We start from the raw sequence: 27,767 nt of genomic DNA, 5'->3' as shown, positions 1-27,767 counted from the left end.
ACTGCGAATGAGAGTTGGTGGTGGAAGGTTGATTTGTGAATCTGGAAGGGATATTTAGAAAGTAGGGGAATGAACGACAAAGAGAGATCAGAATGTTTTGAGCTGTCGAGAAGTGAAGTCCAGTAGTAGACGGTAGTGTACGGAGAGTGAGAAAGCCGGTGTAGTTCCGTGAGTATGGAGTATCTATCGTGGAACGAGAGGTAGGCCAGGTTGAGAGTAAAAGAACCTCCTTGAGCCAAGAGTGTCCCGGTAGCTGATTGCAGTTTCGAAAAAGGTAGAATACAGCATCACGACAGAAGCAGGTACGAGAGCTATACGAGCTAGTTTTCAAAGGAGAACATTACTGAAAGCCAGGACGAGGTTTTGATCGCAGCCAAGGATAGCAGGAAACGGGTCTTGTGTGAAGACATTCTCAGTTCACCAGAAAAAGGTCAGTCTCATTTGTTTGGACATGAATGTATGGGTTTTTCGTATTAAATACCACATTATAAATTGAAGAACATAATAAATAATATCAGAAAAGCTTCATCAAACTTAAATAGAATTGTTGCTAATAAATCCTAATAGTTAAATGTTAATAAAAACTTTCAATTGGAAACCAAAAGGAAATAAGATTCCCATTTGTTAATGTTATGTTTAAGAAAAATAAGATTTAGCAAACATTAAGCAGTGATTGCCATTTAAATAAAATAAACAATATTTTGATTATAATTGTAACCCATATATGTGTATTATTTTACTCTTTTCTTCCCTATCCCGATTAGGAACCATTGAGAAATACTTAGAAGCCACGAGAGTAAGTAATTAATTTTATAATTCGCCCTGAGATTGAAAACATATTGATATGTGATCTGGTAAATTAATTAGATTATTATTAATACATTGATTAAATTAAATGACATATAAGAATATTATCTCATATCAATAATCAAGATCACATCAGTATATACAAATGCAACTATGTGAATATTATTAATAATATACAACTAAAATAGCTTTATCAATATGCGACTAAGTCATTCTGAATAAATGATTTTTTATTTATTTCCTTCAATTTTCCTAAACTTTTTGTCCGACATATAACTTTTTGCGTTACGAAATATAATTTGTACATAAAAAAAAACAAAATTAGCTTGCTATTTATCATTAGCATTTTTGTCTATATCTTACATGTTTAGAATGTCGGACTACGAAAACTTCACATTAATTCTATCGGACAGAACTTCCAATTGATTTTTTAACCTTTCATTAAACTCTCATGCAAAAATCAGACTGCTATTTATCACCAACATAATTCCTGTGGTGTGACATGTTCTACGTGACGGACTCGTTAAAATACCCAACATTTTTGTCGGACAAATATTTTTTCATACATTAGATAACGTTGGCTATTGAATAAACTTAAAAACAGCTTCCTATTTTTCACAATCATAAACTTGTCAGGACAACACGTTTATCATGATCCACAATTAAAAGTTCCCCTGTTCCAGTGTTCCCGTGCATCAAAGTTTGTCCGACTAGACACCGTTAAGCTATTAACAAATTTTTAGCTAGTATTAATCAACTTTTCTTTCTTACGCAGGATCCAGGACTAAAATATATGGACTTAGCTACTTTTGCACTGACCCCTTCAATTGCTTTTGCTGAAAATTTTTTTATACCCTAAATAATATTAAATTAAATATGGCATTTGCGACGAAAATAAGTCTTATAGAAAAAGTATTTGATATTCATTTTCCAGCTTTTGTCACCACAATATTTTTATTTGATATAATATTTTGTTCTACGTAGCCAACAGAAACCCTTCATTATTGCCAAAAGTCGATGTGTTAAAAAAACGCTACCTTGCTTTTATATAAGGTTTGGCCTGTCATCTAGTTTATTAGAGCCGTCATTACAGGAAAATTCCTTAGGGCCAAAGGTCGAGAGGTCATCGCAAGTCACACATAAAGCCATATAATAAATTTTCGTCGGTCTCAGAAACGAACGACAGTCGTCGGTCAAGTTTGGCAATTTTTCTAAATTGAACCTTTTTACTTTTTTGATGTTTCCTTTAGTGTAATGGCGTTGCAAAAGGACGTAAATTGCCAGAAAAAAATCTCTATAGGAAACATAAAACCTTTGCTTTGTTGGATTTAAGAAGATGTGAATTTGGTTTTTGATTTGTTCAGCTCGGAAGCTTTCCGGAGATATAATAACTTAAAATTTTAGGGTGTCTAAATGTTCGTGTGGTTACAACTTTAATAATACTCTGCGCTAATAAGCAAAATACAAGGAATAGCTATTTGTATAACAAAGGAGGAAAGTGCTACTTTTCCTCCCGAGAATGAAGTTTACTGCCCGACGCGTAGCGGAGGCAGTAATCATTCAAGGGAGGAAAAGACACTTTACTCCCACGTTATGCATATGGTTTTTCCACCTTCCTCAAATAACAAGTCATTTTTTCATTTTTACTTAATTTATTTATGTAACTAACCAACAAAATTTATTAGGACTAAAACTAACAAGTAGGTACAATCTAACTGTCAACTGTCAAATATAAGTCAAACTATTAATGTAAACATTGTAAAATCAAACTAACAAGAGACCAACGCTCATATGGTATTCATTGATCTTGAGAAAGCATATGATAGAGTTCCTCGAGAGATTCTCTGGTGGGCACTCAATCAGAAAGGAGTCCCTGGCGAATATGTAAAGATTGTGAGAGATATGTATGAGAGAGTAACGACTAGTGTTAGGACAGGTGTGGGAGAGACTGATTTCAGGTGAAAGTAGGATTACACCAAGGCTCGGTGCTTAGTCCTTATTTATTCTCATTAGTTTTGGACCAGATAACAGCAAAACTACAGGGTAGCATTCCATGGTGCCTAATGTATGCTGATGATGTAGTGTTAATAGGAAATAGTGAAAGAGACTTAGAACAAAAACTGGAACAGTGGAGAGAAGCTCTGGAGGAAAAAGTTTAAAACTTATTAGGACAAAAACAGAGTATTTGGAATGTTCATTTAAAGATGGAGTTACAACAAATAAAATGGTATCTTTGGATAGTGAAATGATTGTAAAAATCAATAGTTTTAAGTACCTAGGATCGGTATTACATAGTAATGGAGAAATAGATGGAGCTGCATGCAGTAGAATTAGGGCTGGATGGATGAAGTGGAAAGAAGCGAGTGGTGTGTTGTGTGACAGAAAAATTCCAATGAAGCTGAAGGGAAAATTCTATAAAACAGCCATTAGACCGGCTATGATATACGAAACTGAGTGTTGGGAGTGAAAAAGAAAGAGGAACAACGAATGCATGTTGCGGAAATGAGAATGCTTAGATGGATGAGTGGAGTGACAAAGAAGGATAAAATTAGAAATGAGTATATTAGGGGAAGTCTAAATGTGGCACCACCAATTGATGCCAAAATGAGAGAGCATAGGTTAAGATGGTTTGGTCATGTTCAACGTCGAGACGTTAATCACCCAATACGAAGAATAGCTGAAGTGCAGATTCCTGAAAGGAGTAGGAGAGGAAGACCAAAGAAAACCTGGGGGGAGACGATAAGGCAGGACATGTTGGTAAAGAGGATTAACATTGATATGACCCATGATAGAATTGTGTGGAGAAATGCAATTAGGGAAGCCGACCCCGCATATGGATAAGGCAAAGAGAATGATGATGAACAACAAAAAACGTTTCAAATTCAAATCGAGTTGGTGCTGAATTTGCCGCTTTTTTGCCGTTAATTAGTTGTGGAAATTTTTTATTTTTTATTTTTTTCTTTGTTATTTTGTTTTAATATTGGGTGTCTCGCTAACTTCATAAAGGGTGGGAATTAGGGCGAAGAAGTCCAATTACTCGTTTATCATAAGATATACGAAAAAAAGTTATTTAGATAAAAGTTGCTGCCCACACAGGACCACAATTTAAAAATATTTCTAAATATACAGTTCTATCCGTATTGAGAGGGTGATACAAATTTTTGTTTTTTTTTTTAAATAGAACACCCTGTATGTTTTTATATTTTTGGATTCTCCTATATGTCTTCCTTTCCAAAATATAGGCTTCTGTAGTAATATACGAAGTATATTAAAGGGTAATTACGTTTTATTGTTAATTTCGAGCAATATTCACACCCTGTAGAATTGTAGTAATTTGAGACGAAAATTTCTATTCATGTTCAAACGATTGATTTTTAATATAGTCTACTATTGTTAAACATTATTAATATACAAAAACGTTTAGTTTTAGTATACAGGGTTGGTCAAAACTAGGAATGAGTATTTTTTGAGTTTTCTTAAATAAATTTTAGAATAGTATTTTAGTGTTGTAGTGAAATGAAATTTTATGGTATTTTTTATTTCTTAAGCATTCCCTACATCTAAGTGCTTTAATTTGTGAGTTATTTGTGATTCTTTAAGCCAAACAATTACAAAGCCATTACAATTTGACCACAGAGACTGGCCTGTCTGCTACAGTACTGCAGAATTGATATTATAGAAGATCTTGTCGAACGACATCGCAGTCCCGTGAGTGACCGGCCAGTACTACGGAGACTGGAGAAAGAAAGAGAGAGGAAAGGAAGAGAAGGATTAAAAGGAGAAAGTTAGAATATCTCAGACATATAATGAGAAAAAGTAGAAAATATAGATTAATGAAACAATAATGGATTATGGACAAATAATCAATCTTCCAAGGCAAAATATTCGGAAAGCGAGGAATTGGGAGAAGAATATTATCAGTAGTAATTGCACAAGAGCTCTAAAATTATCGAATTTTTCCCGAGTGACACTTTGACAGTTTTAATTTCAAGGGGAGTGAAATTATGTCAAAGTGTCACGAGTGCAATTAGTTGCGATTATTTCATGAATAAAACTGTTCAAAACCAAAATTTTATTGTAATTTATTTATGTAAGTACAAATTAGTACAATTAAACACACAGTTCTTATAAATATTTGACGGTTGAAAGTCATCACTTTTATAATTGAAGGGTCCGGTCGTAAAACATGTTAACTAACATTGCCTAAAATTTAAATGTTTTTGCATGAAAAATTTGTTTAGTAACCATATTACAGATTTCAATTTTCTAAATTTCTAAATTTGACTCATAGATGTCACCAGCTCACATCGTCAAAATCTGTTAATTGTCTAATATTATGTTTTTTGCATGTAAAACCTGTGAACTCCAGTGAGCACGCTGTAAGTGTACTTAACAAGTTGCCTGTTTTATTTTATTTTATGCTTAAAAATGTCGAAAAATAGTGATGTTTCTTCAGCAGAAGAGCCCTTTGAGGGCTCAGATTCGGATCCAAACTATAGTGACGAAGAAAGTTCAATCGAAAGTTCCGATTTAGAACAAGTAAGTTTTTAGGTTAAGATTCTAACACTGCATGTAAAATATGTTAAGTGATGGCAGATACCACGTTTTACTTGCTATTAGTGATATTTATTTATTATATTAGTAAAATCTGTTAAGTGATATGGTGCATATAACATGTTTTACTTGTAGAAATAGCTAGTTATTTACTTAATACTTGACATTATTTAACATACTAAATTTATATTTTTTTAGAATATTAATGTAAAGAAGGGATGAAAACGAAAGAGACAGATAAACAGACAAAATAAAACAAAACTGTTAAAAGATTCTGGAGAGAAATATAAAAAATACAGAGGAAGTGGTGGTGAAGTAAGCAAGAAAGCTGTTGGGCCTTCATGTACATATGTAAAAGAAAATGTTTTGAGATAATATCAGCAGATGAGCGCTCCAAAATATTTTCTAAGTTCTAGCAGCTCTCAAGCTATGATATACAAAATACTTATCTATTCGGATGTATGCTTAGAAACAATATAAAACGAAAGACCAGAAAAAGGGATACGAGGAGGACTTCTACTTTTGACTATATTCAATCAAACAACAAAAGTTTAAAAATTTGCAAAAATGCATTTATTTCTTTGCATGGAATCGGTAGAGGTCGAGTGGAATATATTGTGAGTAAGTTTAAGAAGGGTGTTATTGTTCCTGAAAAAGACCGCAGAGGTAGACACGGAAACCAAAAAAGAAAGTATTTGCAAAACGACATTGACGCAGTTCATCGTTTCATAGACTCTTTACCTCGATATGAAAGCCATTACAGCCGACCTGATAACACGGATAAAGAGTATATGAGCCTTGATTAAAATATTGAAATATTATAAGAAAAGTACATAGAAAGTCGTCAAGCACAAAAACTTGAATTTGTTTCTTCAGACAAGTTCAGAAGAATTTTTAGAGAGGACTATAACATTTCTTTTAAAACTCCTAAATCTGACACTTGTGCAAAATGCGAAGAGTTCCAAATTAATATAAACCATTCTAAAGAAATTGGTGATAATGAACAACTTAAGGAACTAGAAACTTCTAAAGAGTTACACTTAAGAAAAGCAAAAGCTGCAAGAGACGTTCTTGAAAAAGCAGTGGAAGAGTCTAAGGAAAATGACGTACATGTGATAACGTTTGATCTGCAACAAGCTCTTCCTACACATAAATTAACCACCAGTCCATGTTTTTATAAAAAAAAAAAACTTTGGTGTTATAATTTTAGTGTCCATTGCTGCAACAAGCCAGAAGATGGCTACTTTTTCCTTTGGGACGAATCCATTGCTAAACGAGGATCCGATGGAATTGCTAGTTGCTTAAAGAAATATTTTGATAAGTTTGATGTTCGTGGTGACACACTTTATGCTGTATCTGATAACTGCTGTGGTCAAAACAAGAATTGGACTATCGTAGGATTTTGGCTACAACTCCTGGCATCTAAAAGGTTTAAAAAATAATTCACGTTTTTCCACAAGTCGGGCACACTATGCTACCTAGTGATAGGGATTTTGCATTAGTAGAAAAATTCGCAAAAACTAAGAATGCCGTGTACTCTCCTAGTGAATGGGGGAGTTCTGAAGGGAGCCAAAAAGAAAAGGCCATTTATTGTAACGCCTCTTAAGCGAGAAGATTATTTTGAATTTTTCTGAATTAAGAGAAAATTTCAGCAAATCGAATTTTGGAATAAGCAACTCCGTGAAGCTGGAGTTTAATATTAATAATCCTTATGTCATGCTTTCTTATGACACATACAATGGAATTCCACAATCCATTAGTCTTAAAAGAAAAAGGGGTAGACCTAGTCTCTCACTGGAAGAAGATTTTAATACAAACTTGACTCAAAAGTATCCAGAAGCGTTGCCCATAGAAGAGTCAAAACTAGGCCATGTGATGTCATGCCTCCAATGGATTCCACCAGTACATCATTCTTTCGACTATTCACTGAAATCGCAAGATTTAACAGTTTAAAATTATTTTTTATGTTCATTTGTTATTTAAATTCTGTTCATCTCTTGTTTTCTTATAAAGTTTGCTCAAATAAAGTTATCAATTAAACAATTTTATGCTAACTTGACCCAGTGATTAATAACCTGTTATGTAAGTGTCTTTATAGTTTCTTAACAGATTTTTATTTCCTTAACTAAGACGCATAAAAAACTTGTTAAGTAGCATTTTTTCTAAATTTCTTCTTGTTAAAATTTGAAAAAAAATTTAACTTGATAAAAAACAATGTCTTTTTATTTTAATATGAGAGCATTATATTTCTAAAATATTTTATTTGACTGCTGATTTCAAACAAAATAACTTTGTTAGTTTTTAGATTCAAAATGTGATAAATCAGTTTTTTTATTTTGTCACTTAACAAGTTTTACGACCGGACCCTTCAATTTTTAAAACAGTAATTTTCATTAATTTCACTGAGTGTATTTTTTCGTAGCAACGACATATCTGACGTAATATACTTGACGACGCGACGGGATATTATCAAAAATTATCGGGTATAATATCACAAGAGAGTGAGAATAAATTAAAAATAATGCGACAGTTTTTCGAAAATTTGTTGTCTGGCAATAGACACGAGAGCCCGTGGGGCTCGAGTGGCTATTGCCCAATGACAACAAATTTGAGTAAAAATGAAGCATTATTTTCTTATTTATTCTTACTGTCGTGTAATATTCGTAAGATTATTTTTTAATATGTATATTATGGATTTTTTCTTAAATGTGACAGTTGTCAAAACTAGGAAACTGGTTGTCATTAAACAGAAACAATCTACTTAAAAAAATTCTATCGGTAATTTTCTGCAGTTGATAATTCTCAGTATAATTTTGATCTGATTGGACAGAATTAAACACGCGATCAATATCTTACTATACGATTGGAAGTTAAAATCATTAAAAAATAATTAGCTTAATTTTTATTTCTGTAGCTTTCTATCGGTCAGAATCTCCTATGAATGAAATAATCGTTAAAAAACCTGAGGAAATCGTTCTCCACAACAACAACTAATCTATTTACAACATAAGTCAATACAATTATAATAACTAGCATGATTGCTAATATTCTAAACGAATGGGCACCAAAAGAACAAGAAGAATTGCCTTCATAATACGTGTAATATACGATAGGAGAGGACTATAAAAAAGTTAATAAATTTCGCTCACCCATATTCTGAGATGTTCAAAATTTCTTCAGAAATAAGTTCGTTTCAAAATAGTCGTAGTTCGTTACTCTCATCGCTCTCCTTTATTTCACCGGTATCTATATTGGTCATAAAAACTTTTTGTCTTTCGTTAATCTAACCAATCTCTCAAAAAAAGTTTTGTAAATATTGTAGTTATACACTCGACTGAATAGTTAGGTTATCCTCCTATAAATCGTAATCGTAAATCGTAATTTTTTCAAATTGTTCTTTCTACGTTTCTTATTTGTCCTGTTATTTGTTTTACAAGGACTCAACGTACTACTAGATACTTTATTGAAACCATAACGAAATAACTGAGCTATAGTCAAAGAGCCAACTGTAAGGGAAAGGATGAAATAGCTAGTTCAATGTTGTCAAAGAAATGTTGGTAAAATTATATTATCTAAAACTTAACAAATAAAAACTAAACAAATAAATATAGCACAATAAAGTTTAATTACATCACCGGCAACTGCGTTTACCATTAATGATCACAAAATTGTTGATTTCTTCTGTATTAGAGCAATAATTTCATATACTTATAGCTGTCTAGCTAAAAGATGCTTTTATATCAACTTACAGACGCTTTCTGTAAAAAATATTGCTCATAAAAACAAATTTTTTTAAAAAAAATTAATGTTCGTTAAAGCGACCATGGTGACTCAAGAGTTGCGCATGAGAAATACCCAAAAAATCGTTAAAAAATATTTATTTTGGATTAAAACCAAAGAAACAATCGCGTTCACGGACATTACATAAATGAATTTTACATTTACTAAAACTAATATGTGTCTTTGCACCTTGCAGCTTGCTTGATTCTGGTGAAATATGGGCAAATGATCCAGGGGCGTGCGGTGAAATTTTAAACAAGGGAAGCAATTTATAAAAAATTGTACAAACTCATCTACTTATAATGTAATTCAGTTCTTATACCATTTTTCTACAACTTCCGTGTACAAACGTGGATATTGTAACATTTTTTAACCAGATTATTTTCAATTGCTAAAAGGGAAACATTAGAGAGTCGATCTTGTCCTGTCGAGTTTGGCAAGTAAGTCTTTAGTCATTTTAGGGTTGAAAAACCACGTTCGTATTAACTCGCATAATTTCACTACTTTCGAATATGCTTTGTCCAAAGAAGTTGTTTTTAAAAACATTAGTAACTCACTGGCATTATTTTTCCATTCAATTTGTTGGAATATTTGATGTAAATCTGATAGTATAATCGGCGGCAGCACGATTCAACATCTCCACATTATCAGTACGTATGCGTTTCCATTTAGACTCATCATATTATTCCAGCATTTTTCAAAGTCATCTCTATTTTTGTTAATAACATCTTTAAATTTGCTAATTTTTTTACACAGAAACCAATCTCGTTTATCTTGCATTGCAATTCATTAAATATATTACCTGAGAATAGACATAATTTAGAAAAAAGTAAGATTACAAAATCAAAATTAAAATCATTTTATTAACTATCCAAAAATCCTCTCGAGATATTTATAAATAATTCAATAAAATCAATCTTCATAGTCCACAAAATCAGTCGACGTACCCACCATCGTCAAGTGCTAGTAAATTCCATTTTAATTGGCCAAAACATCTTCCTGTATGCAATGGACAAAATTGCTTATATACGATAGATATGCTCGAAATTTAACCTCGCTAGTCAGCGTGTAGCCCCGGTGATTTTTACATAGGCTGTAGAGAAGCAAATTTGAAATCAGATTATTTTGCCGACATAACTCCGAACACCATCGCAGAAAGACGATCATGGACTTAGGTCTGCCGATCCACGTACTTAGGAAAGAAAGCTAGATATGTTATTTGTTATTTACTGTATGACAAAAATAGGGTAAAATACGTTTGTCTTTTCTTGTTGATTGCTGCTCCTTCTATATAATTATTTTCTCGTATGCAACTTAAAATCCTGCTTATGTATTTGTTCAATTTTTTTTAATATGTAATATCAGTTAATCATTTGGTACGGTACTACTACGGAAACCTAGGGAAGCAATGCTTCCCTTGCTTCCATGGACCGCACGTCCCTGAAATGATCTACGCCGTCAAAATGAATTTCTCTTAATGTCCTTTGTTCTATCTTCAATTTTTTAATGGTAGGTGGTGTACAAGATCCATCGATGCTTGATGGACGTCCTAACTTTTTTTGTGGGTATCGCTTGATGGTATTACTTGATCAATATTGCTTACCTTCTAAATCAGAATTATTAACATCTGAGGTATCCTGTGAGTTGTGTAATTCATTATCGCTCATAACTTCGATATCTGATAAATTATTGATGATATCAAGGAGTTCAGCTTCAGTTAGTGGCTTTCTAGACATGTCGAAATAAGAAATCTGAAAATAAAATTACCTTCGAGTCACCATGTTCGTTTAAAAGAACACATGCTTTTTTGTATGAAACTATATGAAGTATCTAATATTTTTGTACTTACATGTAAAAACTAACAACTAAGTATGTATAAAATAAATTTTAAAACAGATTTTAACTTACTCAACAAGTTTAAACAAAAAGGAATTATCACGAATTGCAGATAAGTCCAAAATCAGTGGCGTAGCTGAAGATTGCGGGGCCCCCCGCGACAATTTTTTTGGGCCCCCTATTATGAACATAACGACAACTAATAACAGTATAATTACTAAAATATGTGTAAATAATATCTGGCCTTTCTTTAATAAGTCTTCATCAGTTAGTGTTAATAGAGTTTTTGAGAATAGACATGAAAACCTATACCTTCATGTCTCTTAATCCGACAAACCTATTAGTAAGTTGTTGCAATACTATATCTTTTACATTAAAAACATTAACTTCAAAACTTTTTTTCTACAAGTTATTTTTTCGTCGCCGCTGAGCTCATCGTAAATTTTTTTATAGGTACGTTATATCTGTTTATTTTTAAATTCCTATATAAGCCCCACTATTCTGCTATTCCTGCTGCTTCTGATAAAATTTCGGAAAACGAATTTCTCATTTCTCGAAGATCACGAAGACTATCACGAGTTTTTTCAAGAAGTTGAAGGTCAACTCTGCCGTTTCAGATTGCAAAAGTTTTGATGTTAGATGAATAAAGTTAGGTATTTTAGATTGAATAGTAATGTTAACGGCAAATTAAAAATTATTCATATGCTCCAATAATGCATTAGCTTCTAATTTTCTGTAGTTTTTTGATAGCAGTGAAATTTTCGTTAAAGATTTCATTACTTGTCAAAAAGCTTGAGGCAAAGCCATAACAGCATCATGTTTGGATGACCACCGGGTTTCCCATAACCTTTTTGTTGGCAAACGCGATAAATCCAAAGTCATAATAGTACATAGTACATCACATCTTTTAATACTTACACAAAAAAACACATTATTATAATCTCTTAATTATATCGTAAAAAAACTCATGTACACCAGCAACGGCATCATTTAACACTAGCTTCAGATTTTGGAATGCAAAATGAACATAGGAAACTGTTTTTTCAATGTCAGTTATGCGCCTTTGTACGCCTGAATAATATATATGTTACCGTAAAAACCCGATTTTAGTTAATTAATTATTTATATGGGAAATAATTTTATTAACGTTTCGACGCCCAAATCGGATTTTAGTTAAAACCCGAATTTACTAGGAAAAACTAGCTTTAACTGTGGACTTTAGACAGTTCTAATTTTAACTAGTGAAAAGTAGTACTATCAAATATTTTCAGTCAATACTAGTTTTTACTAAACTTTTCAGTAATTTCCAGATTCAACGAAAACTCGGTAAATAATTTGCTACCCCGGTTGTTTGCAAATAACTTCTCTAAAACGTAAAATACTCTGGACAAAGTCGTAAACGTAAAAAACTCAAATCCTTTTGACCACGTTGTTGTGTTATTGCCTTGCATCCAGGCTGCTAACATTTTCTTGATATCTTGGTTAGCTCGCTTGACTGAACCTTGACTCTGGCTGTGCCTTGGTTTTCCATCAACTAATTTTTTCTCAGGCCAGTATGACATTACCTCATTGACAAAAAGTCAAGAATGTATCCGTTAATAAAATTGATAAGCAACTTTTTCCGTACTTTTACGTTGTAATGGTCTCAACAAAACAAATTTTGTTAAATAGTCCTGATAAACCATAATAAACTTGTAGCTGTGATCCTCTTGTTATTGCATATCGATCAAATCTAATTTGTAATCATGTAATCATGTAATTTGTTTGTTATTTTTTTATCGGTTAATTTAGCTAAAACAGGATTATTTTTAGCTAGTAAAAGAACCGTCGATTAAAATTACCTTTTTGGGATTCACTTTCATCTAAACTACCAACATGTCCACGAAATGCTAAATTGCACCCAGAAAAAGTAAGTATTTTGATGCTTATTAGAAAAATATGTTTTGGTCTCCAATTTAAAGAAAGTAGAAGTATTAAGCTTGAAGGTTTTAAGGGGCCCATCCTAACGCCGGGGCCCCCCGCCTTGCGGGCCCTGCGGGCCTGTCATCTACGCCACTGTCCAAAATATGTGTTACCATGCGCTATTTATCAACCAAACTGTTGTGAAAACAACAGTTATTTACATTAATTTGCTTTTATAAAAATATCTCTCTGTAAATCTGTTGGGACAATCTGTATTGTGTTTAAAATATTTAATTCTCTGAAAAACTTGAGTGTAGCGTTGTGTGTTTCATAAAATATACATCTGCATTTTTTATAGTTTCGGGGTAAAAGCAGGTAATTTTGCCAAAGAAGTGTAACATGTGTTTGGCCCTTTTCAGGGCGAATGGTGTAAACTAAACTATCAAAGATAATAGTGCAGAGATTTGAATAGAATTTCAGCAGTCTCTTTCTGATGTCAGAGATGAACACTTTGTTCGCTTGTGCGTCTCTTTTCGCCGTAAAAATACTCTCTCCGCAATAATTAATAGATTAAAAAGACTCTTACGTTCTCTCGTTCGCTATTAAGACTATAATTTATCGTTAAGCCGCTTATTTGTCAAAATCGTTGTTGTTAATAAATGTTTTGTTCGCCGAATACCCTTATTTATCGCTAATACACAACCCTTTCTATCGTATTAATTAGCACCCTTAAAACCAGACCAAATCAAATTATTCGAACCAGTTCTCCTAAAAGTTCACTATTTTGTTTATATCGAAGGACGGGACATACGGGTGTGGTCCTAAAATATTCACCTATGTCCAATTAGGCAAAAGGTAATAATTAAACCATTTTTGCCACGGTGGGGTGAGATTGAATAAAAACTCACAACATTTGATGGTCCTTCGAGCCGGATTTTTGTTTGGTTTTCGCGTTTGTGCCGCTTTTTCGGACATTTTTGTGTGTAATACCTCTACAAGACTTGTTAGTTCGCGTCGCGATAAACTCTAAGTGAAAGGAAGTGAAGTTATTGTGTGTGGTTAGTAGCTGCCACCTGTTGCTTTATCAATTGGACTAATTTGGTGAGATTTTTCCATTTTTTAAAACTTTTATTGCTGATCCAAGGTAAACTCTGCTCAAAGACATTTTACGGTCAAAAACACTTTTGTAGACATTTAACGTAGACGCTGTATCTCTCTGTGAAACTTAGACTCTTATTCTCTCGCCGCGCTTGTTAATTGACAAAAAACTCTCCAGTGTAATTTAGATTTTGCCGCGTATCGATAGACTCTCTCTCGCCGTGTGTTCAATCGAATTCGGGATAGAAATGGAAGACCTCAAGAAAAAAAGGACGCCTTTAAAGGCTAAAATTACAAGAATTGAAAACTGGCTCTCACAAAAGGCTAGTACGGAAAAGGATGCGCTACAATTTCAATTTCGGCAAACAGAATTAAAAACCTGTTTTTTAAAATATGAAGAAATAATGGATCAGATAGACGAGATTGATGAAGCCGGTACTGAAGCAGAAGACAGGGTAACAACTGAGCAAAAATATTTCTCTATTCTCGCGGGCCTACAGCGTAAGATGGACGAGTTATTGTTGGGCCCCCCTCCTCTCAGATCAAATAGCACTCAGTCAACTGTGGCCACTGCTAAGGTTAGGCTTCCGGAGATCACCATGCAAACGTTCTGCGGGTCATTCTCTGAGTTCAACTCGTTCTACCAGCTCTTCGAGACGCTAATAGTGAACAATGAAGAACTCAATAATGTGCAACGATTTATTTACCTTAAATCGTTCCTGCGAAATGAACCCCTCCAGTTGATCGACAACATCGAAGTTATCGACGAAAATTTCGATATAGCTGTAAAAACTCTCAAAGATCGTTACGAAAACAAATCGCGAGTGATTAGCTTACACATTCAAAAATTGTTAAAGGCTCCATCTCTAGTTAAAAGTAATTCAAAGGCATTACGCGAATTTTTAACTCTAGCTCAGCAGACGCTGCTCGCTTTGAAAAATATGTCCGTACCAATTGAGCATTGGGATTTACTATTAATTGAAATATTTTTACAAAAATTAGATTTTTCTACACATAGGGCCTTTGAATATGATATTGGGACAAAGACCTTACCTACCCTTTCACAGTTTTTTAAATTTCTCGAGAAAAAGTGTGATATTCAGGAAAAATTAAATGTTTCAGATCATGATAAAAAGGTTAATAACAGGTCTCAATCAAAAACATCTTTCTTCTCATCAGTTGACCAACCATCACACTCTTTCTCTGATAATAATTGTACTTTTTGCAGAAGTAATGCTCATAAGGTTTATCAGTGTAATGATTTTAAATGCCTCTCTTTACAGGAAAAATTTAATTTTGTAAAAGGTAAGAAACTGTGTTTTAATTGTTTGGGTAGTAAACATTTCTCTCAAGATTGCGGCTCTACTCGATCATGTACTTTATGTGGGGGTCATCATCACTCATCCCTCCATGGAACCTCTGAAAATGTCTCTTCCTCTAGGAACATCAATAGGCAAGCTCTCTCTCGTGAGCGCAATGCTCAAACTCCTCAAAATTCTCAAGGTGCCTCTCGTGTTGTCGCTCCCATATCTACTCAGCATTCTTTTAATAATCGCAGCCAAAATGAAGCTTCTACTAGCTCATCCAGACCTCCTGTAGATATGCAAAATTTTCCAGATTCTCAGGCAGCCACATCTCTCTCCGCTTTATCAGTTAAAACTGATGTATTGTTGGCTACCGCTTTAGTAACCGTTTATTCGAAAGACGGCAGACCCATGCATGCCAGAGCGCTCCTAGATAATGGGAGCCAACATTCGTTTATCTCTCGTGATTTGGTTGAGAGGTTAAAACTCATCCCTTATTTTAAACAGCTACAGATATCAACCATATCCGAAAACACCTCACTCTCAAACGAAATGTTAAACTTAGAATTTTTCCCCTATAATGTAAATGACAAAAGTTTTAAAACTTCTTTCGCTGTACTCGATAGTATAACTTGTAGGCTTCCTAGAGCTACTATAGATAGAAGTAAAATAAAAGTCCCACAGGATCTCACTCTCGCAGATCCCTCGTATTCTGTTCCGGGTAAAATTGATTTGCTTCTGGCTGGTGATATATATAGTGAATTATTGACGGATGGATTTATACGGTTAGGAAAAAATCTTCCCATTCTTCAGAATACTCACTTAGGCTATGTTATTTTTGGTACAATTAATCCTCAGGTTTTTCACCGTAATTCACATTTGGCTATCTCTCAGTCAAATGTTTCTCTCTTTGTTCAATCCGAACCCGAAGAAAATCAGTTGGATAAGTTGCTTCAACAATTTTTCGAAATTGAAGAAGTTCCCCTCGTTAGTAAATTAACTCCCGATGAAGAATTAGCGGAACAAATATTTAGCAAAACTACTCTTGTGTTACCTTCAGGTCGCTTTCAAGTAAATCTTCCATTTGTCTCTGAAAACGCTAATAAAATGTTAGGTGAATCCTTTAAAATGGCCTTTAAAAGATTTATGAAATTAGAACATAGGCTCTTAAAAAACGAAAGTACATACGCTCAATATAAATCTTTCATTAATGAATATCTTCTTCTCGAACATGCGAAAATAGTGCCTCTCTCTCTAACCAACGAAAAGTTAGAAAGTAAATATTTTCTACCGCATCACTGTGTGTTTAAGGAAGAATCTTTAACAACAAAGCTTAGGGTTGTTTTTGATGGTTCGATGAAAAGCTCTAGTGGTTATTCGCTCAATGATATTTTACTCAAAGGTCCTACTCTTCAACCGGAACTTTTTGACATTTTGCTACGGTTTAGATTGTATTCCTTCGTTTTTACAACGGATATACAAAAAATGTATAGACAAGTTAGAATAAATCCTGCTCAAACCTCTCTTTTAAATATTCTGTGGCGTGACTCCCCTGAAAAAGACATTGCGTGTCTTGAATTGCAAACCGTCACGTATGGAACTAAAAGCGCTAGCTTTCAGAGTACTCGCTGTTTAATGGAACTGGCACAAACTCATCAGATTGAGTATCCTCTGGCCAGTGATGCTCTTCAAAATAGTTGTTACATTGATGACATTCTCTATGGCGCTAATGATGTACAGACTCTCCTTAAAGCTCATAAGGAAATAACTAGTTTGCTTGGAACCGCTTGTATCTCTCTCCATAAATGGTGTTCTAACTCAGACTTGTTTTTAAAAGATATCTCTTCTCTCTCTTCGAACACTACTTATGTAATAGCTCCAGATAATGGCTCCAATAAGGTTTTAGGTTTATGTTGGAATCCTATTCTTGACACCTTCTCAATCTCTCTCCCAAATTTTACCTTAAAGGACTCATACACCAAGAGAGAAGTACTGTCAATGATTGCCCAAATATTTGATCCTCAAGGCCTAATTAACCCAGTTACAGTTGTCGCTAAATTAATTATGCAAAAAATTTGGATTTCCAAAATTAATTGGAACGATAGCATAGATGCAGATACGTTGCATGAGTGGCTAAATTTTGTTCGCAGTCTCTCTCATTTTAAGGATTTAAATATACCTCGGTGTCTCTTCTTAAGTCAAGAAATCACCAGTGTTGAGATTCACTCATTCTCGGATGCAAGTTTAAAGGCTTATGGAGCTTGCATCTACCTACGTGTGATTTATAGATCAGAACAAGTATCTTGTTCACTTTTAGCATCTAAGAGTCGTGTCGCTCCGCTAAAACCCTTGACTCTCCCAAGATTGGAACTCATGGGTGCGCTATTGTGTAGTAAGCTCACAGCAAGGATTGCTAATATTATTGAAGAAAAACTCTCTCGCTTAGACTCTATAAATATGTGGTCGGATTCAGAAATTGTTCTCGCTTGGCTTCGTTCGCATCCCTCTCGTTGGACTCAATTTGTAGCAAATAGGGTTGCACAAATTTTAGATAATTCTCCTAACGCTCATTGGAGGCACGTACGATCCAAAGAGAATCCTGCCGACATACTCTCCCGAGGAATGCTACCCGCTGAAATACTTAAATCTTCTTTGTGGTTTCATGGTCCTCAATTTTTGAATCAATCTCGGTTGGATTTGTTGAAATACAATCCAAAAGTTTATACCTCCAAGTTACCCGAAGAAAGGAAAGTAACTCTTCACATTCGAAATGATCAAATAGATTTTTTCACCTCTCTTTCTGATAGGTTCTCTAATTTTTCAAGGTTTGTAAGAACTTTAGCATTTATATTCAGGTTTGCCAATAATGCCAAATCGCCTTCTCATAAGTTATCAAATTCTCTTGAAGTAAGCGAACTTCAAAACGCTGAACTGAAGATTGTTAAGATGCTTCAGTATTCTTCTTTCTCGCTTGAGATTTCTGAGATTAAAAAAGGTAAAACTCTATCCAATAAGTCTATTTTACGCTTAAACCCCTGTTTGGATGAAAATGAAATGCTGCGTGTAGGAGGTCGCCTTGGTAACTCAGACGTCACATTTGATCAAAAATATCCTCTTCTCCTTTCCTCAAAAAATCGTGTAGTACGTCTCATTCTTCAGAGAGAACATATCAGACTTTGTCACTCTGGTCCTCAAAATACTTTATCTCAAATTCGACTTAAATATTGGCCTTTAAATGGACTACGTGAAGTTAAAAAGGTCATACACCAATGTATGGTTTGTTTTAGGTTTAATGCCAAACCCGCTATTCAGATTATGGCAGATTTACCAAAGGAACGTTTGCAATCCTCTCGAGTATTCGCTCATGTCGGATTAGATTTTGGCGGGCCCTTTCAGATCAAAGCTTCCAAACTCCGCAAAGCTCCTTTGATAAAATCTTATATTGCTCTTTTCGTTTGTCTATCGACTCGAGCTGTTCACATTGAAGTCGTGTCCGGCCTTTCTACAGAGACGTTTCTTCTCGCTCTAAAACGTTTTATTAGCCGTAGAGGCCTCCCTCAGACTATATTCAGTGACAACGCCACGAACTTTTTGGGAGCTCGTAATCAGTTGTTTGAACTTTATAAGTTTTTAAAAGAAAAAGAAAACTCTCGCTCTATTAATGATTTTTTGGCATCATCGCATATTCGCTGGAAAACCATAGTTCCTCGAGCCCCTCATCATGGTGGCATCTGGGAAAGCGCTATAAAGAGCGCAAAGCATCATATCCGTAGACTCATGGGTGATATTAAGCTCACTTTTGAAGAATTTACCACTGTTCTCACTCAAATTGAAGCTGTGCTCAACTCTCGACCGCTTTGCTCCCTCTCAAATGATCCCTCTGATCTAACCTATCTGACCCCTGGACATTTCTTGATTGGACAATCTCTTACGTCATTTCCTGAAAGGGATGTAATCCACATTCCCGAAAATAGATTAAGTTTATGGCAACATCTCTCTAAACTCCAGCAAATGTTTTGGAAAAAATGGTCAATTGACTACTTGAACAGACTCCAAAATCGCCCTAAATGGTTTCTTCCTCATAAGAACCTAGAGCCCAACGATCTCGTCTTGTTGATTGAAGATAACACTCCTCCTCTTTACTGGGCTCTAGCAAGAGTGATTGATGTCTTTCCCGGAAAGGGTGGCCGAGTAAGAGTTGCATCGGTCAAAACTAAAGATGGAGTCTTCAAGCGCTCTATTAATAAATTGTGTCCTCTACCAAATGACTGTTAAAATTAAGTTAAGTTTAGTGTTTTCGCTTAAGAACATTGTAAGTTGATTTATGTTAGGTTAGGTTTATGTTAAAGCCAGTGCTTCAACGCGGGGGAGTATGTTGTGAAAACAACAGTTATTTACATTAATTTGCTTTTATAAAAATATCTCTCTGTAAATCTGTTGGGACAATCTGTATTGTGTTTAAAATATTTAATTCTCTGAAAAACTTGAGTGTAGCGTTGTGTGTTTCATAAAATATACATCTGCATTTTTTATAGTTTCGGGGTAAAAGCAGGTAATTTTGCCAAAGAAGTGTAACATGTGTTTGGCCCTTTTCAGGGCGAATGGTGTAAACTAAACTATCAAAGATAATAGTGCAGAGATTTGAATAGAATTTCAGCAGTCTCTTTCTGATGTCAGAGATGAACACTTTGTTCGCTTGTGCGTCTCTTTTCGCCGTAAAAATACTCTCTCCGCAATAATTAATAGATTAAAAAGACTCTTACGTTCTCTCGTTCGCTATTAAGACTATAATTTATCGTTAAGCCGCTTATTTGTCAAAATCGTTGTTGTTAATAAATGTTTTGTTCGCCGAATACCCTTATTTATCGCTAATACACAACCCTTTCTATCGTATTAATTAGCACCCTTAAAACCAGACCAAATCAAATTATTCGAACCAGTTCTCCTAAAAGTTCACTATTTTGTTTATATCGAAGGACGGGACATACGGGTGTGGTCCTAAAATATTCACCTATGTCCAATTAGGCAAAAGGTAATAATTAAACCATTTTTGCCACGGTGGGGTGAGATTGAATAAAAACTCACAACACAAACTAAGCTATTCGGAACAAGTGTGACATTGTGACTAATACAATGGACAAAGACGATGTTTGTCTAGAGTCTACTAGAGCAGCGTTTATTTTTTCTAATAGGTCTTTGAGTGATTTATCACACGATAGTTAAATTACTGACTCAACATACGTCCATTGTAAATGGATACCTTATCCACGCTTTGTTGCTGTGGATGGGGGAAAGTATTCCTTCAGATTTGCCTCTTGCAGGACCTCCAGTTCTAGCAGGTGTTTCTTGAAAGCCGCTGAAATCTCATCCGACAATGAATTTACGATAATATTTTTTTTTGTAGTTCCGTTAGCTTTGCAAAAGCTTTGTAATTTCCTGCTTCCGCGCGACGTGTCTACAAATTCAGTTTTTTTGTTGCAGCTTCCACCTTCTCTTGTACTTTAAATACAGTTACATTGCTACCTTGTAATGTCATATTTAAATTGTTCAAGAAGTCAAAAATATCACAAAGGTAGGCTACCTTTATTAACCAATTGACATCATGAAAACTATCTTTAAATTGAAATATTGCATCCCTAGCCGTTGGTGGATGTGCTTCTAAGAATATTGAAATTTCTTCCTTCAATTTAATAGGTCTTTCTAAAGCATTCCCTTTTGATAGCCAACGCACTTCGTAGTGCAAACCAAGATCTTCCTGTTCACTTCCCATTTCTCTGTACAAAGCAGAGAATACTTTGTGAGTCCAGTGGGCGAGATTTTATGAAGTTTAAAAAATTTACAACTCTCCTTCATAGATTCGGTTAAAATCAGTGGCATTTTTTTTATGTTAATACCTCTCTGTGGATGCTAAATGTACCCAAATACATTCTGGTAAGGCTTTGATCTCCGGAAAAAGTACAGTACGAGTGCCTGCCATTGTCCGTGACCCATCGCTAATAAGTCCCAAACATTTATTCTATTCAGTTCCATTATCACGAATGTAGCAATTAGATTAAATATTTCTTCAGCTGCTGTTCTTGTTGACAAAGATTTACAAAGTAGAAATTCTTCGTGAATAGTATTTTCAAAATCCTGTCTTACAAAACATATTAGATTAGTATCTGATATGTCTGTACTTTCATCAAGTTGCAAGGAAAAATAGTTATAGTCCTTAAGTGACATATAATAGTTTCTTCAATATTATTTGCCATCTCCACAATCCTACGCTTCAATGTGTTATTAATTTCTTGGCAATTGTGTGTGGATAACCTGTTTCAGCAATTAATTTTGATATCTCATAAGAAGCCAGTACAAGGTTTTCAGATTGAGCGTTCTGAGAAAATTCAAAAACATATTCTTTGTGGTAGCTATTAATTCTCTCTTTTTATTTATAAAAAACCTATTCGTCAAAGCCAGGCGACCCGGCATTTTGCTTTCGTGGCCCGGTACCGGATCGCGACTCACCATTTGGGAAACGCTGTACTAGAAGATCACGGTGATTCACCATAAAAAAAACGTGAATTAGCTATTGTCGGCGATTGTGAAAAGTTAATGTTCGTTTAAACAAACTTGGTGACTGAAAGGGTTAAACAGAAAATAAGCATAAAACAAATTATATCTCAGTATCTTTCGTATACCTCACGAAATGTCTATAAAAAATCTAGACAAAATTTCAGGTGGATCGATCAAGTAATTTTTGAGGTAAAATATCCACCGCATTTGAAAAAGCAGGTTTGAGGAAAACGAAAACCTTTGACAACTTTTAGTTTTAATTCCTTTTTTGTTTTTCAAATGGTAAAGTGATGCATACCGGAATATATTTTTGAATCGCGAAGCAATTTACAAAAGAAAAAAGAAACAGTTTTTGAACGTTTCTCATTACGCTCAAGCGTGCTGGCGCGAAGCTGATGCAAAGTGAATCGAAGGTGGGGATATTCAGCATGCTTTATTTCCGGCAATTTTGCTCCGATTAATCTGAAATTTCTAGAGAGTATTCTTGAAGTTATGTACTTTCTTTTAAAATAACAAAAAAAAAAATGAAAATTTCAAAATATTCCAACCATACCCCCCTTAATATTAACAATATTCATCTTCTTTCCCGCTAACACTAATGTTTGCACACAATACCCCATTTGTTGTTCTGAAGCTATGTCCTTGTGGCATTTTTAAAATTAACTATTTAAGTGGAAAATAAGCCGCAATTAAATTGAAATGAATGATTTTATTAAGGTTTCGACGCCCAAATCGGGTGTCGTTGTCAAAATACAAAATACTACTGTTAACCTGTGAAATTGTAACCTTTCCCGGATCATTAACAAACTGGCTCTAAGTAGTATATTTTGGAGTCTTCTGCTTGAGTTTGCTGGCCGTAACCTCAAGCCCTTTGGTATTAAGTTGTTATTCCTACATCGTCTTAAAAATTTGATTGAATTTTGACAGTGTGCCAGTTTCTCGTACAAGGTTTCCAATCTCCTAAAATTTTGACACACGATAAGCCCATACCGGTTTCTTAATGTTGTTCTGAAGCTATTGAAAGCATTTTTATAATTAACTATTTACGTAGGAAAGAAGCCACAATTAAATTGGAAAAAATAATTTTATTAACGTTTCGACGCCCAAATCAGATGTCGTTGTCAAAATACAAAATACTACTTTGTATTTTGTATTTTGACAACGACACCCGATTTGGGCGTCGAAACGTTAATAAAATTTTTTTTTTCAATTTAATTGTGGCTTATTTCCCACTTAAATAGTTAATTATAATATCCCATTTAAACACAATTCATAAACGGTTTTTTTAAATTCTCTAGCCCTCTTCCTATCACTTCTACCTAAACATACACGTTTTACGATATAATTCGACAGCTGATTTTTCTTTCTCTGGAAAATATATAGGTCACTCGTGAGAAAAAATATATTTACGGGATCGCCTATTTTCCTTCAGAATCATAATCTGATAACGGTGGAGTCCTTGTTTATATAGCCGCCCTAAACCTTTTTATTAAACAAGGTTTTTACGGTAGTTCATAAAAACACGTCCAATAAAAGTTTGATAATACAAATATTGCAAGATGTGAAAATGTTCCTTAAGTCGTAACCATCATAGAGGACGCTCTATTATCTTTATTGTTACGGTGTTTCCAAGTTTGGGAATGGACTAATTTTCCGAATAGTTTTTATTTTCAATTTTGGGCCCTGGCATATTACCAATAGTAATTGAGGTAATACGTAATTTAGTCCAGGCTCTATGGTCGCCCCCGTTAGGTAAATTATTCCGATTCGTTTTTTTGCACAAACTTACTCAAAAAGGGGTCCTTATAACATATCCACAGGGTACCAAGATGAACCGCGGTCGGAAAATTGTTTAAACAATTTTTTTAAACAAATTCGGAAAATCAATTTTTTTACTTCAGACAATTTTTTTAGATACTTTTGATCATTCTGTGCAAAAAATGTTTCTTGTTATTGTTCTCTAAAATTAATTGTTGTCGAGTTATATGCGCTTTAAAATTTTAAAAACTCTAAAATGACTATTTTCAAGGCTTAATAACTCGGTTAAAAATTATTTTATTATGAAAGTCATAAAGTGACCAAATCAAAGTTTAAAGCCCTCCCTACAGGATCCTGAGAAATTTTTGTCATTATTTTATTACTAAGCTGTTTTTTTTTATTATTAACAAGGACCACTTAGGCGCATTGGAAGACAAAATGTACTGCCATTCTAGACATCTTACAAGCATTCGATAAAGTCTGGCACACAGGCCTTCTATACAAATTTAAAAAAATGCTTCCTCTTACTCACTTCCTAATTTTAAAATCCTACCTCCATAACAGTTACTTTTGTGTACAACATAGAGATGAGCGCACGTCACTATTTCAGTATTTAACAGTGGGGCCAGTGTTATACCTACTGTACACAGCAGACGTACCAAGAAACTTTCAAACCACGACAGCTACATAAATACAGATGACACAGCAGTGATGTCAGTACATCAGGATCCATGGACAGCTTCTCAACTTCTGCAAACCAGCCTCAACACAATGCAAACTTGGCTAAAACAGTGGTGTTTTCAAGCAAATGAAACAAAGTCGGTTAATACTAACTTCACAAACCGTAAAGGTCACTGCCCGCCTGTGTATATATACAACCACCAATTAAAACAGCAAGCAACAGTCAAATACCTTGGAATGCACCTATAGACTCTAGACCTAAAATTAAACTGGAGAACACATATTTTTATGAAGGGTAAACAACTTGGTCTCAAATTACACAATCTATACTGGCTGATTGGTCACAAATCACCACTTTCAATCAAAAATAAAGTACTTGTCATTTTGAAGCCAATATGGAGTTACGGGATCCAACTTTGGGATACTGCATCAAACTCTAATATCGAAATCTTGGAGAGGTTCTAGTGGAAGGTTCTTCGAATAATCACAAATGCCCCATGGTATGTTGCAAATAATATTATTAGACGCGACCTATAAATTGCAACAGTAAAAGAAGAAATTACCAACTCGCACAGAAATACGAAGACAGACTGACACAACATCCAAATGTACTAGCCAGAAACCTGATGAGACAACCAGTCAGACGAAGACTTAGACGAAATACACCTAGTGATTTACCATCGCGATTTTAGTTTTATAGATATATATGCCGTAATTGCCAGAGACAAACAATTTTATAGCTATGTAAAATATTTGTAAAGAAAATGATTATAGAATTACTTTCTCCAAGTGACCTCATACACTAGTGGCCACAACATTTACTCATTGTAACTTGTTTTACAGATTGTAAATAAATTGGGAGGTTAAAAAAATTACAAAGCAACTAAGATGGTTTGGCCACGTACAACGTATGGAAGAAGACAGATTACCCAAGCAAGTGCTACGATGGGCACCAAAAGGACGGCGGAAAAGAGGAAGATCTAGGAAAAGCTGGATAGAAGGAATTCATAGGGAAATCAGAGAAAGAGGCTTGAACGAAGACATGTGCTACGATCGAGAGCAATGGCGATTGAGAATCGGAAGACGTCGTAGAACGTTATGAACCGATTATATATATATATATATATATATATATATATATATATATATATATATATATATATATATATATATATATTTATCCGGCCCACGTTTTCAGTCCCGCTATATTATTCAGGCTACCTAAGACCCACTTAATCCAAATGATTTAGGTGTGTATATAAACAGGAAATAAGCAGTTCGAAAATATAACTTCTTAAGCATGCTTAGAGGGGAAAACATTTCTTTTTACATAAAAAGTTGCATACCGAATAACAGTTTTGAACCCAATTCATTTTACCACCTTCTCGAGCCCATATATACTACTTGATAATATCCGACCATCGTAACCAGACCCAGCGGTGTTGCCAGACAATCGGGACTCGTGGCGTCGGTCGAACATGTTAAACCATATACCAATCCCAACGTGGTCACAATGATTGGATTTTTAGAAGTTAATAAATTTGTTTCCATAAAGTAACATGACCTTGGGATTCATTATTTACTATACTTAAATTATACAAAGTAGTCCAGTCGGGTTAGACGAATAAAAGGCCTATAACCTTGCATGCCGAGCTGCCCAAAATTTTATTTTTCTAAACTTTAGGAATGGTCAATAGTAGTGTAAATTTAAAATCTCGACTGAATTCCGCCGTTGAGTAGCCGCCAACTTGATTTTAAACGAGGACCGTTTTTGCTCAATATCTCCGCCATTTTCAACTTCTCGGCAAAAAGTGTAAGAAATGAAATGGTTGAAAATTAGATTTTATATAATTTCTTTTATTATAATTTTTTTCGTGCGGTCGATATTTTCCGAGTTATGGGGGAAAATAATGAGAGTTATAACATAATTATTGAATTTCATATTTCGTTTATTATTAGATTTACGACAAAAATGTACCGATAAAAAATAAAGAGAATTAAATTTTATACAATTTTGATTTCTTTCACCTTTTTGCTAAAATCAATATTTAAGGTAGTACGTAGTCAGTAAAAGCGCGAGCGTAAGACCTGATTCATTTTATAGCAATGGTTTTTGTTCAGCATCTACGCAATTTTTAACTTTTCTATAACAACGGCCGGAACTGAAATTGTTCCACATATGATTTCCTACAATTTTTATTAACAATTTTTTTGGTGTGGTTGAAGGGTTGTTGCTTAATATCTCCGCCATTTTCAACTTTTTGAAAAAATGGTAGGAATATAATTGTTGGAAATGCAATCTCCTACAATTTCTTTTGCACATTTTTTTATGCGATCACTATTTTTATTTATCACATTTATGCCTCAACACAATGCAAACTTGGCTAAAACAGTGGTGTTTTCAAGCAAATGAAACAAAGTCGGTTAATACTAACTTCACAAACCGTAAAGGTCACTGCCCGCCTGTGTATATATACAACCACCAATTAAAACAGCACTAGTACTATACTACAGTACTAACAGTACTATAAGTAAACGTTGTCAGACCCGAAGCCGGGTCTGACAACGTCACTTTTGGACTGAATAGGCGGTGAAGTATGACGTTTTGGGACTGTATAAGCGGTCAAACAAATATATATATATATATATATATATATATATATATATATATATATATATATATATATATATATATATATATATATATATATATAAAAAATTAACAAGGAGCGCTAAGCGCGTATTAAGGCGGCCGTCAATGTGAGTGCGAGTGAAATTCACCATTGGAAGGCGGGAATGGTGCATCACTTTCGCACTCACCATTTACGGGCTCCTAATATGCGATTAGCGCTTCTTGTTGATAATTAAAAATAACAGCTTAGTAATAAAATACTGACAAAAATTTCTTCAGGATCCTTTAAGAGGAAACAGTAGCGATCAACAGGCAGCGAAAACGCGTTCCAAGATTGCGGCTGTAATTTTGAATATTTTTTCGACATATTTGGCACACGTATTCGTAATATAATAAAGAATGGCGGTACAGAGTCCAATTTGAAAAATATATTAAAATGTGGAAATAACGCTGTAATTAAATACAATATTAAAAAAACGAGCCTGTACCGCCATTAAGAAGAACAAAAAAATAGACTTTCTTCAAATAAACTTTTTCATCCGATGCCTAGATTTTGTGTCATTTTGGAACTACTAATGAAATAAAAAATTTTAGTAGTTCCAAAATGACACAAAATCTAGGCATCTAATAAAAAAGTTTATTTGAAGAAAGTGTATTTTTTTGTTCTTCTTAATGGCGGTACAGGCTCGTTTTTAATATTTTATTTAATTACAGAGTAATTTCCACATATTAATATATTTTTCAAATTGGGCTCTGTGCCGCCATTCTTTATTATATTACGAATACGTGTGCCAAATATCTCGAAAAAATATTGAAAATTACAGCCGCAATCTTGGAACGCGTTTTTGCTACCTGTTGATCGC

General features: G+C 34.2%; 2 protein-coding genes across 3 annotated transcripts in view; one reads left to right on the top strand and one right to left on the bottom strand.

The window, feature by feature from the left end:
- Positions 1-27,767, bottom strand: part of LOC114332250 (vasoactive intestinal polypeptide receptor 2) — a 784,400-nt gene that overhangs the window by 383,577 nt on the left and 373,056 nt on the right. The window lies entirely within an intron of this gene.
- The window catches only part of LOC126892759 (uncharacterized), a 129,036-nt gene continuing 115,494 nt past the window's right edge, over positions 14,226-27,767 (top strand). Inside the window, exons 1-2 of the mRNA XM_050662442.1 lie at positions 14,226-15,662; positions 15,789-16,352. Of these exons, the coding sequence (XP_050518399.1) occupies positions 14,226-15,662; positions 15,789-16,352 (2,001 nt within the window). The remainder of the gene's footprint in view (positions 15,663-15,788; positions 16,353-27,767) is intronic.

The sequence above is a fragment of the Diabrotica virgifera genome, chromosome 9 (genome assembly GCF_917563875.1).
Source record: "Diabrotica virgifera virgifera chromosome 9, PGI_DIABVI_V3a".
Lineage (NCBI taxonomy): Eukaryota > Metazoa > Arthropoda > Insecta > Coleoptera > Chrysomelidae > Diabrotica > Diabrotica virgifera.
This window is presented reverse-complemented; position numbering and strand designations above follow the sequence as displayed.